This window comes from Peromyscus eremicus, chromosome 3, assembly GCF_949786415.1.
Source record: "Peromyscus eremicus chromosome 3, PerEre_H2_v1, whole genome shotgun sequence".
In the NCBI taxonomy this organism is placed as follows: Eukaryota; Metazoa; Chordata; class Mammalia; order Rodentia; family Cricetidae; genus Peromyscus; species Peromyscus eremicus.
The window spans coordinates 146,649,159-146,665,456 of NC_081418.1; the positions used below are offsets into that span (position 1 = coordinate 146,649,159).

Below are 16,298 nucleotides of genomic sequence, written 5' to 3' on the forward strand. Positions count from 1 at the left end.
AGGCATCTTATGGCGTTTCCAGTGCAGTTCACACAGAAGCCTCAGATGAGCAGTTATGTGGTTGGGATTATATTGGCTGGGGAGAGTTGGAAGCAAGTTGAATATTTCTGACTATGGCAAGGCAAAACTTAGTTTGATTGTGAAACACACACTCTTCTTTGGTTTTAGAGATCAAACCGGACATTTCACTCAGACTTGGTTCTGAACAGCTTTGTCTAAATGGAAAACTGACAGTGCTTTTAAGTTTTAAAAGGACATGTTGTTCAGGTGTCTATGCACAGAAATTTGCTATTACACAGTTGATAATTCAGGGCATTGTTGTGACATGAGTTACAGAGTTATCACACCAGAGAATGTTGGCCCTCTTCAGTGATGAGAAGGACCTAAAGGATGTTCTTACACAGGGCAGGTGTAATATCCTACAACTTTATTTCAGTTGTGTTTCAACTTGAATGTGCAGAGAAAACTTATTGTTGTACTTTTAAGGGGCTCTTATTTTTGAATATTTTCCAACATGTATTCTACACCGACCTTTTATGTTTCTGTGTCAGTGTTTTTCACAAAGTATACAGTGTCTCATAAAAAAAAAGAAGAAGAAAGACAAAGGATTCTTCAGTCCCTCATATTTGATAGGGAATTAATACTTATTGGCATTGGTATAATGTGTTGTTTGATTTAAATGTTATTGAAATGTTTATTTCCTTTAAAATAATGTATAGAATATAGAAATTGGCAAACATATAGAAATTATGATGGTTAATATTAACTATATTAAAATTTCATCTGTTAATTTTAAAAATTGATATTGTAGATATAACTTTATTAAATGTATAGGGAAATGTTTCTCAAAATTCACATATCTGGTTTCATAATTAAAATATGAATACCTACATTTAAAAATTCACCAATGTCTTTTAGAAATGCAGTAAATGTTTCAATGTTGCCCTGCAACATGGTTAATATGTCTTAAGTTCATATGCTATACTTTTGCTTATATTTGTAATTATTTTCTCCTCTAATCTTATTTTTGAATGACATTTTCTAGGACACATTAATTTTATGAAAAAATTCTAGTTTCAAAAAGTTCACTTGTTTTGGCCTTTTCTTGGACTCATCATGATGGGTAAGATTTATGTCCCATTAACAGAAATTCATACTCATCTTCCTTATGTTTTTTTTTCTGAATTCTCTTTTTTTTTCCCCATTACAACTACACCTTCTGGTTACTTCCAGCTGTGAATAAACATAGACATAAATAAACACCACTCTGCATGACCTTTGCCCAGATGTGATGGTAGGCAGATGACACCGCATTGAGTAAATGAAGAAACCGCTGCTTGGATCAGCAATCACTTAGGGGGAAAGATCATTTCTCCTCCCTTGTTATTTAGCCAAGCATTTACTGTGGGGATTTTCAAAGTCCTAGTATTAGAGCTTCTGTCGGGAAGTGGATGGTCACACACACACACATCTAGAAAGCAAATAGTTCAAAGTCAAAGGGCACAACTCATTGCATTTATCCCATGCATGTTGTTAATTTAAGATGTGTTTTCCATTTCAAAAGGTCAGGAAATATCAGTTTGATAGCTCATTCTTGTTATACCTAATATTTTCTTTACTCTACATGCAAACACATCTAAGAGCCCAACAGGGGCAAAGGAAAATCATGTAAATTGCCTGATCTTTGTTTAGTGTGAAAGCTAAACTTAGCAGCTCTGCTCACCAAACTTCACAGGGAAATTAAACTGCACAGGAGTTCTACACTGCTCAGCGGCTCCTGTGTTCTTAATATTAGAGACTCGAAGTGATGTAAAAGAGGTTTGCGAGCAAAGGTTCACACACCTCAGTAACACAAGCCCCAGAGGTTTCCTTAGCCCCAGGAGTGTGCTGCCACTGGCTCATCCTGGTTTGAAAAACTGAATTATGAGTATGTTTTTCCGCCTCTGAGTTCAGTGACAATTTGTTAAGATGATATTAACACGCTGTGAATCTTTACACCACAAACATTGGCAGACATTTCAAATCATGTTTTCATGTTTGTTGTTTGTTTTGTTTTTGCTTTCTCGAGGACACAGTGGCTAATCATTTTCCAGAAGTGATTAGTAACCATAATTAATAAACTTCATGACTATTTTAACTCACAATAAACATGTGTATGATTGATGATTCAGAGTGAAGAGTAACAGGAGATGCCTATATAGTATACCATATTGCTCATGGTTATCTTCCTTTGCACAATTAAGATGATTCTATTCTTATGTAGTTTCTCATCTCATTTTTCTTACGTATTAGTATATATTGGTAAATATTCCTAAGTTACCTCGTACAAAATCCAAATCATTTTATTCTCACAGTTTACTGACAATCTTTTGTATGACTACAAAAAAGATCATTCACCCAGGTCTCTTTAATGAAAACATAGTTTCTAGCTTTTAGATTTTACAGAGAACTCATCACCACTTTGCTGTGTTCTACCTTTGTGCAAATCATCTTTCTACATATATGAATGTGAAAATGCTGAGTCAAATATCCACATCTTTAAGGAAGCTGTTTCTAATGTAAGATTAAAAAAATAAAGCCATATTCAAATCTCAGCAAATAATGAAGCACCCATCTTCATATAAACTTTTTGTTGAGAAGATTCTAGATAGTACATAACTAATGAAAGTGGCTGTTCTGTAAGTTCATACAACTTACATCCGTTTAGAACCAAAACAAACCCAGTTGAGTGTTTGGAGACTCCCCATATTCATCAGGCCGTTTGTAATACCTTCCGGTGGGTTTCTCAGTTTGTTGTTCTAAAACAGCTACACTAAGGTATGATCCAATCTTATATATATATACTATATATCTCCCCAAATATAGTGGTTTATGTCAGACCCAAATATTAACAATAATTAAAAAATACTGCAATGAAACTTACGTGAATGATCTCTCTGGATATATAATTTTTTTTCCAAAAGAGGGGATTTTATTTTTTAAAGATAAATCATACAGTCGGTCATTGCACAGCCATTTCTCAGCACTCTTCCTATCCACTTAAGAAACTGCAATACACCATGGTGAGAATAACGCTCAAATGAGAGCACCGGACATTAACTAGGGTGCAAATAAAACTTGATAGTGGTACTTTATTGAACGCGAAGCAAGATCAGTATCTTTGCCTTTGTTGCACACGTCTGGAGCAGGGGCCTAAGGAAGGAAACAGGGTTGTCCTGGTGTGGGAAGACGAGGGATCCATTGTCCTTTCACACTGAGGGGAGGTTAGCCCATGTTCTGTCGGTTGCCATAGCCCCTAGGATGGGTGTCCTTCCATTCATCCCACTGCTGCATCCTGTGAAGGGCATCCTCATCTTCCTCTTCTTCCTTTTGCTCCAGCTCCAGCTCTTCTTCCTGCTGAGATGCTCTGTGGGACTCAGGTGGTGGTGCTTGCTTTTCGACTTCCTGACCTGAGGGTAAACCCTCACATTTCTGGTGCTGTTCATACCAGTCGTTCACCGTCATAGTCGCCAGACTCGGGTACCCAGCTCCAAAGACTTGTGCTTGGGCAACGCTCCGAGTGAGGACGAAGGGTTTCATTGGAGGCCTCTCCTGAGGAGGCAAGGGAGAAGCTGATGGCTCACCCGACAAGTCTCTTTCCCTCAGGATCTCTATCTCCTGGTCGATACTCTCGATCTCATCCAAGCTGATGTTAATCCACCTGCGAAGCTGAAGGAGGTAGTACTCCCGCACACACTCGTCATCAGCCTGACCGCTCTCCACTGCTGATTTCAGAGCGGACACTCTCTGCTCCACCGCTTTATTTTGCTTGTACCTCTGGATTTTAGCCTGCCTCTGGGATGCCATGGCAACGAGGTTAGGCTCCAGGATGGCTGAAGTGGCCGGGCTGCCTTCCGGTGGTGAGCTGCTCTGGGCCCAGGGCAGCTGAAAATCGGCCACATGGTAGCTGTGGCTCTGGGTTAGGAAGTTCATGAAGTGGTCTCGAGCCTCCCGCAGGTGGTTGAGGCGATGGCTGGGGCCCACCAGCTTCAGCGTGAGCGCGCCCTTCAGGGCCGGGAGCATCAGGTACTTGAGGTCAGCGGAAGCAATCTCCTCCCAATCTTCGTTCCGGCTGAACAGCTCGAGCTGTAATAACATGTCTGAGGCCGTCTCCAGGAGCTTCAAGGCCCTCCTCACCTTATCCTGGATTAGCTTGGAGCCCGTGGGTTGGGTCGAGGCTTCCACCTCCTCCAGAAGTTGTCTGCTGGTTTCCAGCAGGTCCGGGAGCCTCTGCTGCTGCAGCTCCTCCTCAGACATCGCCATCTTGCCGGAGGGAGGAGGCCGGAAGTCTCTGGCTTATTGAGACAAAGTCTCTCTGCAGCTCAGGCTGGGCCTGGGACTTTCTGTGCAGCCAGCACTGGCCTGGAACTGACAATCCCCCTGTATCAGCCTCCGGAAGGTTCGGATTACAGGAGGTGCCACCACACCCGGCTTCTTCTCCGTGCCTTATTGTAGTATTTCCCCCTTGTGATGGTGTGGTGTGACACAACTGCGTAAGCGATAAGATGAACTGCGATGAATGATGTAGGCATGGCAACCATTGCTAGGCTACCAGAGAAGTGTCACTTGAACATAAGCGCTATTATAGTGCCCTCCGTTCCTCTAATAACTGAAATGGCTACCGAGTAACTGATGCACAGGGAGCCGATACAGCATGAATGCATTTAGTTAATGAGTGATTAGTGTCTCAGGCACGACGGAGCAGGATAGCAAAGGATTTTGTGATGCTTCTCAGCTTAGTACCCAATTGGAAGCATGGATTCTTTATAGAATTTAGCATTTGATATTTTGGGTTAGCACTATTGGTAACTGAAACCACGAGGTGTGTGTGTGTTGGGGGGGGGTTGGGGGTGTGTGTAACACAGGTCTAACATAATGTTAAAGTTTACTAAAAGATATTTTGTCTCCTTTACAGTGTGCCAGCGAGTCTTTCTCTAAAGCCGTTACTATTTAAATTTTTATGATCATCATAGTTTTGAGTACTTTCTTTTTAATATTTATTTTTATTTTATGTATATGTGTGATTGTATATATGTTTGGGCAGCATAGTGTGTAGTAACCAAGGAGGCCAGAAGAGGATGGTGGATCCCTTGGAACTGAAGTTACTACTTGGATGATGAGAAATGAACCTAGGTTTTCTGTAAATGCAGGAAGTGCTCTTAACCCTTGAGCCATTTCTTTAACCCCAGTTTTAACTTCTTGACTGGATGTCTGTCAAGTTTAATAACATATGTGACCTTCAACTTAGCCTATTATTGTGTTTTTCAAGGAAATTAATTTGGAGAACTCTTAGATTCTTTTCTGGTACATGTAGGCATAGCTGCATCCACTCATTTTGAAAGTAACTTTATAAAATACAGTACAGACACATACGAGGTCTCTGGCTGCAATTTCGATTTTAGCCCCTATTGTATTACAATCTTGATTAGGTGGAAGATTCAAAGTAAGTAATAATAGAATAATGATTGTACAGCTAAATAAATTTATCTTTAATTGTATAACTTAATATAAGCACTTGAGTTCTTAATTTTGAGTTTAGAATTTGGAAACATGAACTGACATACAAAGTTATTTTTATTTTATGTGTAGATTTTTGTTCATTGAGTGTTTAATTGAATTTAAGTATGACCTGTAAATTGAAATTTATTCTTTTAAAAATTAATTAAAGCAAAATAAACCAGGAATTATTACTGTACAAAAATAAATGCATTTAAACCAGAAGGAATGATTTAACAACTGATCACTTCTGGTAGATAGAAAGACTATATTTGACAACATAAGGAAGACCTTATTATTTTTGAGTTTTTATTTTTACTTCTATTTTCTCTTTACAACTTTCCTTTGAAGACGGGAATACTATTTATAATCTTTAGTTTTCATATTTTTTTCTGTATATTTCCCTCTTCTTTTTCTTTATGTTAAGGAAATTTTCAACTTTAAAGGGATTTATTATTTTTTATGTTTATAGGTGTTTTGCCTGCAGGAACATCTGTGTATCAATTGCATGAGGTACCAGAGGAGGCCAGAAAAGGGTAATGGATTCTCTTGAAACTGGAGTTTTGGTGGTTGTGAGCAAACGTATGTATAGTTTGCTTGTTTGTTTGTTTTTAACTCTTTGGGGGTCCACCACCCAGCTTCCAAATAAATATACAGAGACTTATTCTTACCTATGAATGCCCAGCCTTGGCTTGGCTTGCTTTTAGCCAGCTTTTCTAACTTAAATTATCCCATTTCTCTTTAATATATTTTACCACTGGGCTTTTTAGCTTTCTTCTGTACATCTTACTTTCGTTCTTACTCTGAGGCTGGCTGTGTGACTGGATGGCTGGCCCCTGGCGCCCTCCTCTCTTTCTCCTTTTCTTGCTCCTTGCTCTTCTCCTGAGCCTAGATTTCTCCTCCTATTTATTCTCTTTGCCTGCCATCGCCACTTATTCCTCTCTACTGCCTAGCTATTGGCCGTTCAGCTCTTTATTAGACCAATCAGGTGTTTTAGACAAAGTAACACAGTTTTACAGAGATAAACAAATGCAACATAATGTAATGTAACACATCTTTGCATCATTAAACAAATATTCTATGGCATAAACAAATATAATACATTTTAAACTAATATTCCACAACACATATGGATGCTGGGTATGAAACCCAGGTCTTCTGAAAGAGCACCAATTGCTCCTTAACCACTGAGTCATCTCTCCAGCCCTGTAAAATTTCATTTCTATTCCTAATTTTGATGAATTTTTATTGCATTTATTTATTTAGCTTTGTGTGTATGTGCACATATGACATAGTACCACTGTGAAACATCAGAGGACAACTTGTATGAGTCCTTCCACCATGCAAGGCTAAGAAATTGAACTCAGGCCTTTAGGCTTGGAAGCAAGTACCTCTGCTTGGAACCATCTTGCCATTAGCCTGTGATGTTATTTATTTATTTTTTTTTACTTTCCAAGAGCTCTAATTCATTCTCTGAGTCTCTGACTTTTCCTTTTGTAATACACACACACACACACACACACACACACACACACACACACACATCCTCCTTCCTTATCTTCTTCAGTGCTGTTCTGTGCCATATATGAGTAGTAATTATACATTTACCTTCCTTTGTAAGTTTTCTTCTATTTCTTTTATTTTATCTATTTTATTAGTAAAAATTTCAGTTTGTATCATGCTGTTTCTTTCCTTCTTTCCTTCTCCTCCTCCTCCTCCTTCCCCTTTCTTGCTTGGTATTCCCAAAATTATGTGATGATCCTTATTCCTCTATTTGTGTTAAAATGTGATTCTAAAATGCAAATTTTAAGGCCAGCATGAATTTTTAAAAAGCTTACTTATTAATGAGTCTCATGGAAGAATAATTGAATAAAAACCCATCTGTTTGGGCTGCAACCACAAGTTGTCATAGCTACGTCCATTTCTCTTCTACTGGTCTATTTCCCTAAAGAGAAATCTGCCAGTCATTTGCCAGTAGGAGTGGAGAAATAGAGGTGAACTTCATGAGAGGTCAGCCAACTTTCTGAAAGCTTCAGGTGTGAAAAGTGTTGATTGTCTTTTTGTCTGAAGTGGTTAGTGTCAAAGATTTTTCATTCTAGCATCCCAGAAAAGTCCTCCATCTTCCACCAGCCTGTGAAGTTTGAGAAAGAGCAGATGCATGGTCTAAGTGCATGTGCACAGTTCCAGAAAGGAATCTCAGTCTTCCACAGTGTTCAGATGCTGGACCCTGTGATGTGAACTGCACTTTTGTCTGTAGTACTGATAAAATCTACATAATGAATTTAGACAAAGCTGATGCTGAGGGTCAAAATTGCTTCCAGGTGGGGAAAAATATGACTGGAATCACATCCCAAAGAGCTACACCCAGAATGATAGCTAACAAGAGATAAATAGGAAAAGGCAAGGCATAATCTCCCTTTAGCCTTATTCTCTCTCCTTTCTTCCTTCTTGCTATACCAGAGCCAAACCTGGAGTTACTTGGCAAAACAGAAATGTGCCTTTGCAGCTCTAGTCCCCACATCATGAGGCTCCAAATCCCATGATGGCGTCAGAGCTGAGACCAACGAGACAATAAGCTGCCAATTTGTATGTCCTGCAAGTGCTTCATTTGTAATTGAGAAAAATTTGCATAAAGTGGATTTTCATGTGTTTAGCTCAGTGAATTTTGACAACTATCTATGGAATACAGTCATGTAAGCCACATTTCAAACAAGATTCATTGGGAATGTCACCCAAGAAAATCAATTCCTGTATTTTAACCACTCTCAGCTTGTATAGGCAAATGTTGTTTTGATTTGTGTCATAGGTAAGTTTTGAAGCTCCTGAGCTTCATATAATTGGAATTAATGAAATGTTCTTGTGCTTTCTACTTTTGGTTGGACTTTATTTCTCAATATGAGAAAACTAGGATAATAGATTTTAAAATAAATATTAATATTACAATTGTTTTTTCTATTATTAACATATTGAATATCTGGCTATAAATACATTATGGATTACATTACTAACATGTTTATTCATAACTATTTTATCTACAGGACAGATTTCAAAAGAGAATTAACTGCATTCAGACTGCTGGCAAATATAACTAAATCTTTTGCTGGGTATAGGAGCATATTCTTAGATTTCAACCCTTGGGAGGTGGAAGCAGGAAGATCAGGAATCCAAGGCCAACCTGGAATAAGTGGAACTCTCTCAAAACAACAAAATATTTTTAGAAAAAAGTTTAACTTATCATATGCAGTTGTTTAATATTTTAAAAGGTAGCAACTCTAACTAGCCAACATATTAAAATAGGTTAAATTTATTTTGTCATCCACACATTCACAGCAGCTTCCACCTGTGTAACATTTTAAGTCATGGAATTGGAGAACAAGCAGAAAATAAAAGGGCAGGAGATTTATTGAGAACTCTGTGTAAAGGAACTAGTTGGCTGAGTACTGGGTGAACCATCAGAAACTATAAGTGAGTGTTTTTCTCTTGAACTACATCAGGAGGATTATTTAAGTGAACTGAAATTGTTAATTGTGAGACCAATGTTGAAAATTGAGCTCATAGTAATTTGAGAAAAGGTCTTCGAACACCCAAGTTTCTAAAAATGTGCTCCAATCATTCACTAGGGTGAATGTAATTACTGTTGGTGACTCTGCTAGTCCTAACTTCTACTAGCCATTAAATACATGCATTGTAGCTTGTAATACATATTTATTCAAATGTACCATGTTACATTGAAAGGTTTTGCTGTTGAAACAATCAGAAGATGGCATCCCCCTTGGTGGATAGTGATTTGTCTCTCTTAACTAATCCATATTGTGACAAAACCTTGAAAAAATATTAAGGATTTTTTTCATGTTCACTCATTCAATTCAGATTTTTAAATTTACCATAAATATAACCTGAAAAATCTCAGCAGTGAGGGTGTTTTGTATACAGAGATCTTTGTAGCCAGCAGTGACTGTTACTTGTCAATGCAGGAAAGCATCACTTCTTTGACTTTCCATTCGGTCTCTTGAGACACAGCTCTATGGAGATCACTTGAACTCAAGCTCAGAGCTTGAGTGGATTCATGTGTAAATTTAGAACAAGATGGTACAGTGGGTCTTGTAGTCCACGTGGTCTTCTGAGCCCTGAACTTACTAGTAGTTTGTTCCCAACAAGACCTCTGACATCAGCTGAAATGGGAGAGTGACCCTTCTGTATGGCAGAGGCACTGGTACATTGTATTTATAGGAGAAAATTGCTGTTACTCAAGTCCACAAAAGCTCCAGGAAGTAGCATTTCCTTGAGTAGATCTGAATGCCACGTATGTTAATAGTATATGAAGTTTTAGCCAATAAACTATGTTTCCTGAAAACACACACACACACACACACACAAACACACACACACTCCCCACACACAATACATGTGCATAATTCATGTTGTGGAAACTGATTTTTAATAATTGGTTTTTCCAATTTGGAATTTATAATCATGTGTTCCTTTTTTGGGACTTTTATTGGTTCACAGGACTTATTCAATGCTATGTTCAAGGTTTAGCACCTAATAAGTAGGTGAATTGATTGATTCTGTTAACCAAGAAAAGCAATGGAAATATATGGCTATCTGGCTTCACTTAAGATAACTCTCAAATAAGACAAACTGTGCCCAAGTTATCAGCTCTTGTCTCCATTTTAAAGAGGAGAAAAATTGTTTCTGGTTCAAAGAAGTCTTTTTTTTTTCTCTGACAGAGTCTGACTATGTAGTCCTGGTTAGCTTAGAACTCTGTAGAGGGATTCTAACTCATAGAAATCTTCACGGCTCTGCCTCCCAAGTGCTAGAACTAAACTCATTGCCCATCAAGTCCAGCCAGAAGTCATGATTTTATATATCACATGTAATTCTAAATTACTAAAGATGTGAATCAAAAATGTAGAGTGATTTGGTTTGATCTTATTAATGAACTGATAATGATACTGTTGTTGGCCTAATAGAATGTTATTTGATATAAAGATTTTTAAAATTTATTCTTCTCTCATACAGTACATCCTGAGTGCAGTTTCCCCTCCCTCCACTCCTCCCATTTCTTCCCACTTCCCCTCTCCCCTAGATCTACCCTCTCACCTGTCTCCCCCTAGCGAAGAACAGGGGATCAGCTGAACATGGCTCAACAAGATACAATAATACCAGACAGAAACCCTTTTTATCAAGGCTGGGCAAGGCAACCACTAGGAGGAAAAGGGTCCCAAGAGCAGGCAAAGGAATCAGAGACAACCCCACTCCCACTGTCAGGAGTCCCATAAGAACACTAAGCCAACAACCGTAACACATACGGGCAGGATTTTAAGAAAATTAAGGTTAGATAGTGAATTACACACATGAAAGAGACTTGCTGTTTTATGGCACTTGTGTATTTAGTATCTAGTGCAATTCTTTAGTATGGACCATGCAAATGCACATCAGGCAAGTGTTCTGTTCAGGGCATTTATGATTTGCCAGGATTTGTATGTCAAGATTAAACTTAATAATCCAGTAAACAGTATAAAATAAGAATGTATAGCAAGTACAAAGAATGACAGACAGAAAATGAAAGCAGTATTTCTGAGATTAAAAAAATGCATGCATAAATTGATTGAATCTGCTTGGTTTATTTCAGTGGATGCTGCATATTGCAGGTTATGATGTTTTGCCATAAAGAAAACTTTGTAGTATTTAGCACTGAACTAAGGCTCTCTTATCTCCTTTTCAAATTATTTCTAATTTTTTAATTCTAGTCTACCTTTAGTGCCCTGGACTTGATTTTGGTTGATCTATAAACAAGACACTCTGTTCACAAGATGGAACATCCCTGAAAGATTTTAGTTTATAGGAATACTATGGGAAGATTGAAATTTTAGAAAGATTTTTTTTTTCATGTGGTTTGGGAGACATATATTGTAGGAAGTGGTCTGGAGGCAAACTGACAAGCTAAAAATTTAATATAACACCGGTAATGCAAATAATTTGAATCAAGCCAAGTGACAAAGGGTGGAGAAAATGGGATACATTAAGAGTTTGTAAATGGAAGTGTTTGCAGAACTGAGTCACTGACTAGAAATAGCAAATGAGAATAGATTAGGATTCCAAGATGACATTAGGTTCTGACATGTGAACACAAACATTTTAAAAAGTATTTTTGGTGGTTTAATGTTTTGGAGATATCAAAATTGAAATTATTCCTGGTATGTAACTAAACAGCTATAAACATGCACTGAAGAACTGAGCCAAGGGATTTGGGAGTCATTAGCATTTGGGGGCAGTTCGAGTAGTGACCATAATTTATATTTTCTTGAGAGAATACCTTAACTAGAGTCAAAGGCTCTAGTCAAATTTCAAGTAATGCTGGTATTTTAGGAATATATAGAAAATTACAAATAAGTGCGTATAAGGAAGAACACTGGTAGCATGGAATAGAAAGCCCTGTGTGAGGTTTTCAAGAGAGAAAATAAACATTATTGTTCAGTGCTCAATATAAACTAGTAAAGTAATCATTTGCATATGTAGAAATTAGGAAATTCGTTCATTCGTTCATTTATCTCCATTAATTCAGTGAGCTGGCATTTTGACTTTGCACAAAAGAGTTAGATATGATGCTGGGCAAAGGTTGTGGTTGAAATATCATGCAGAACTCTCTAAGGACTTTATAATCTATAGATAAAGGTAATGAGTAGTGAAATATATGCACGCATTATTGGTTTTATCCATAAAACATATTATGAAATACATTTTCATGAGGAAAAAGCACCTGATACAAGAGTTCTGGCAGATGGAAAAGTTAAGTTTGGTAGATAAAGAGCTAAAGAAAGTTTCCTGTAGGGAAATAACTTTAATCAGCAAGTTGAATCAAGAGGCAGTTGTGTTCAAATTGAACAACTAAGTTTTCTGGGTAGAGATAAAAATTAGTTCAAATTCACTGATTGGTTATTATGTGTTGTGTTCCAAAAATGAATATTGATCATAGCTAGAAACATGAAAGTCAGGGAAGCACATGATGGGGAGGGGAAAGGATAGGTGGGGTTTCAACATGTTAGGATTTACATGCTAGATTAAGAAATATAAGCTTTAAATGTAAGATCCAGGAGAAAATCATATTGGCAGCATTTCAGTCATGATAGTTATGAGAAGATAGGCTTAATGGAAGGCATATCTGGATTCTGGTTAGAAAATAGTGTCCCAACTAGGTGAGGCCCCAATGGCTGGATTATGTGTGAAAGGCAGAATGGATAGAATTTAAATAAGTTTTGAAACTGAGCTCAAAATTTAAATGAAATGAGAACTGAGGGCTAGCTTCAGTCAAAATGGTTGGCCCTATGTGTAAAAACACATTTCCAAATGCCCAGTTTATGAGGCTTTCATGTGCAATGGAAGTACATGGTTTGTTTGAGGGAGCAGTAGGAGAGGGAGGAAGGCAACATAATGGAGACCAATGAAGGTTGCTATTCTGGTTTGAATAGATATGGCTCTATAGACTCATGTGTTTGAATGCTTGACTCATAGTGAGTGGCACTGTTAGGAGGTATGGCCTTGTTGGAGTAGGTGTGGGATTGTTGGAGGAAGTAGGTTACTGTGGAGATGGGCCTTGAGGTCTCACATATGCTCAAGCCACATTCAGTGTGATAATTCACTTCCTGTTGTTTGTGGATCAAGACAGAACTGGCTGTTCCTTCTCCAGCACTATGTCTGCCTGCATATTGCCATGTTTCTCCTCAAGCCAACCCTAGTGAGATGTTTTCCTTTATGAGAGTTGCTGTGGTCATGACGTTTCTTCACAGCAATAGAAACCCTACCTGAGACAGTCAATAATGAAGAAACAGGATGAAGAGCTTTGCCTGTTATACGCTCCCTGCCACATCTATTTAGGAAATTAAAACACAAAATAAATACTGGAATGAGCTTTCTTTGACATTGCACATGAAAATTTGAAGACTGCACACAATTTTGTATTGCCACTCATCAGTAACATAAATCATGGCATGAGAAGTCTGTTTAACTCCATGTCTGCTCACATGTCTTATTTGTTTAGCTCCTACTTTTGTTCTCTTCAGACTACTTCAGAAACTCCTCCAGTTTTAAATTATCCCTAAGCAACTCCTTTTTCCTTCACTGTTGGTAGTGTATACATGAGACAAGGCTATTACACTTTTCACTACTCATCAAGTAGTTAGACAAACATTATTATATCTACACCTAAGTAATGTTTAGCGACCTGGTTACAAAAGAAAATTGTATTGGATTTTAAATTTCAGATTCTGATTGTTCATGAAATATGTGTATACATATATATGCAAATGATTTTTATGTAATTTGTCCTCCAACACTGCCATGTGTTGCTTATTTAGACTTAACTTTGATAGTTAGACTTATATAACCTTAGATAATTAACATTTTAGATGGTATATCACAAGCACATCAAATTTAACCAAGCTAAGACATAATTTATTGTCCTATGCAAGTATTATTGCTCAGCTGGTCATTTCTAGTTGTTTTATATCAACAAATTTTCTAACTACTTGTGTAACCTTTGTACACAAATAAGAATATGGAAACTACAAAATCCTTTTTCATACTGGCAACAGTCTGAACATTCCACTGTCCTCTTTAAACCACCTTTCTGTTAGTGATTGTTCATTTCAATTGCTGAGCTCTCTGGGATTTGAATGCAAAGGCCCATGTTTCAAGTCTTATTATTGAGTACAGTACTGGAGCCACTACAGAACAGCAATTAAGTCACCTAGGATAGAACGTTGGCTTGTGCCCAGTAACTGCTAATGCAGAAATGAGAAACTGAATGGTTTGGTTGCCTCATTATATGTCTTCCAGCACCTCAAAGTCCTCTGTTGCCTTAGTACTCACAAACACTTGAGCAATGTCTGCTTTTCCTCTGCTCTCTGACTCTGAAGGAGAGGAGAGATTGTTGTGGCAATTTCCTCCAAGATCAAACCTTTCACGCTTCAAGAAAGCTCCTCAAGCCCTATAGTGTAAAAAGTACAAGTCAAATTATTCAGTTCTTCAAGGAAACTCACTACAACACAGGAAGAAAACAGCCCAGAAGGGTCAGGAAGCATGAGACTGATCAGGTTCCCTAGGCCTACCTTTCCTCAAACTTTTTTCGTAGAAAGGACTGCTAAGAGACACTCTCAGATCAGCTGAGCCACCTGAAAGAAACACGCTCCAACCAAGTGAGCAACCTGCAGTTTGTTCATAGAGCTGCTTTTGTGAGCTGTCACCCATGTCACCCATGCTGGAGTGCACTTTGGTGATGCAACTGTCTTTGCATTGTTTCTACTCTCATAATCAGTCTCTCACCTATACTCCTGTAAGCAACCCCATAAAACTCATTTGTTCACAGAGTCAAGACTTTGGTGGTATACTTACTTCCATCTGTGTGGCTTCTTTAAGATGTGGGATGAATGTATGCTTGTCACATCTTTCTGGGAATAGTTTCACACGACACATGAATGCTTTCTTTTTCATATCTGTGGGTCCACCAACAAGCATAATAACTAACACAGTAAATCCCTTAGATGTATTTATTTAGTAAATGAGTTCATTCCTTCATGTACTGAGACAAGCTGAGAACATCAGGAAAGTTGGGTAGGCATAACAAGGGTAGATAATTACCTTCCTCACTTGTTGGGATCGGAAGATTCTGTGTATATGGGGTATGTATACATACTTACACAGAGTTCTAGACAAATTAAGAATACCAAGTGGCACTAAAAAGTATCTTTTTTCTTTTATAAAGACAAGGCTAATCTTGAAAAGTTTAAAAGTATGTTATCTCAGATGGTGTTTCCTCCTGTGTTTCTTTCCTCACCCCCCCAACAAAACCAAAACCAAAATTCAGATCACACTTGTTTTGATTTAGCTAAAAACACACCTCCTACCTTTTACGCACATTTCAAAAACTATAATGTTCGAATACAAGAGGAAAAAGAAATAGTAACTTTTCAGATAAGTTTTATATTGGTATCCTCATGGTCATAAAATTTACAAAAAGTTCCACTATTTCTACAACTCTTCTTGTTAAATGATTTAATATTCTAAAGACTCCTCCAACTGCATTCATTGCTTGTAGCATTGCTTTGTGATTTCATAGCAGACTTAGCTTAGTCACCTGACCGTGCACCAAATTATAAAGCAAAATAAAAAGTGCCATCAAGTGGCTTAATAGGAATATAGGAAAATGTAGTTTGGTTCAACAAATGGTGCAGAAAATAATGTGACAACAAAAACATCTGATTGCTAGTAAGATATTCATTGTACAAGAATCCCTGTCCCACACTTTAAGAAAAATGGAAGTACAAAGCTTTGACAAATAATCAAACTAGAAAGGAATGGGCACAGTAAAAACACCATGTTTCTTTTAAAAATAATACAATAGCAACATGCTATAAAATATTCATGCCTAAACATCCAAAGTGATAGTTTCCAAGGTGTGATATGAAAAGAGTGCACCTTATTTAAAATGCTATTAGTAAATCTATATTAATGTCCACATCATTCTAAGTAAATATTTGGCAGATGATGTGAGGAAATTATCTAAGAAAGATTAGGTTTTTCTCTCATGAAACAATCTCTGAATATATGTGCATGTGGTACATGTGTATTAAAATTTCTGCAAACTTTCTCATTCAGAATCTTCATCAAATGAACCTTTTCCATAAATTATTTTAAAGTTTATCATTTAAATAGTAGAGATAGAGTATGGTTTTTAATGTCTCATGTAAATTCAACTGAATCCT

General features: G+C 37.5%; 1 protein-coding gene across 1 annotated transcript; it reads right to left on the reverse strand.

Annotated features, from left to right (window-relative positions):
- Positions 1–3,100: 3,100 nt before the first annotated feature.
- Positions 3,101–4,562, reverse strand: LOC131906201 (immunoglobulin-binding protein 1b-like). Its single transcript, XM_059256985.1, has one exon. It carries the CDS (start codon positions 4,300–4,302, stop codon positions 3,265–3,267), a length of 1,038 nt encoding a protein of 345 aa, XP_059112968.1. The 5' UTR covers positions 4,303–4,562; the 3' UTR covers positions 3,101–3,264.
- Between the last annotated feature and the right edge of the window lie 11,736 nt (positions 4,563–16,298).

Coding starts and splice junctions, on each gene's coding strand:
- LOC131906201 (XM_059256985.1), bottom strand. CDS start 4,302: ATGGCGATGTCTGAGGAGGAGCTGCAGCAGCAGAGGCTCCCGGACCTG.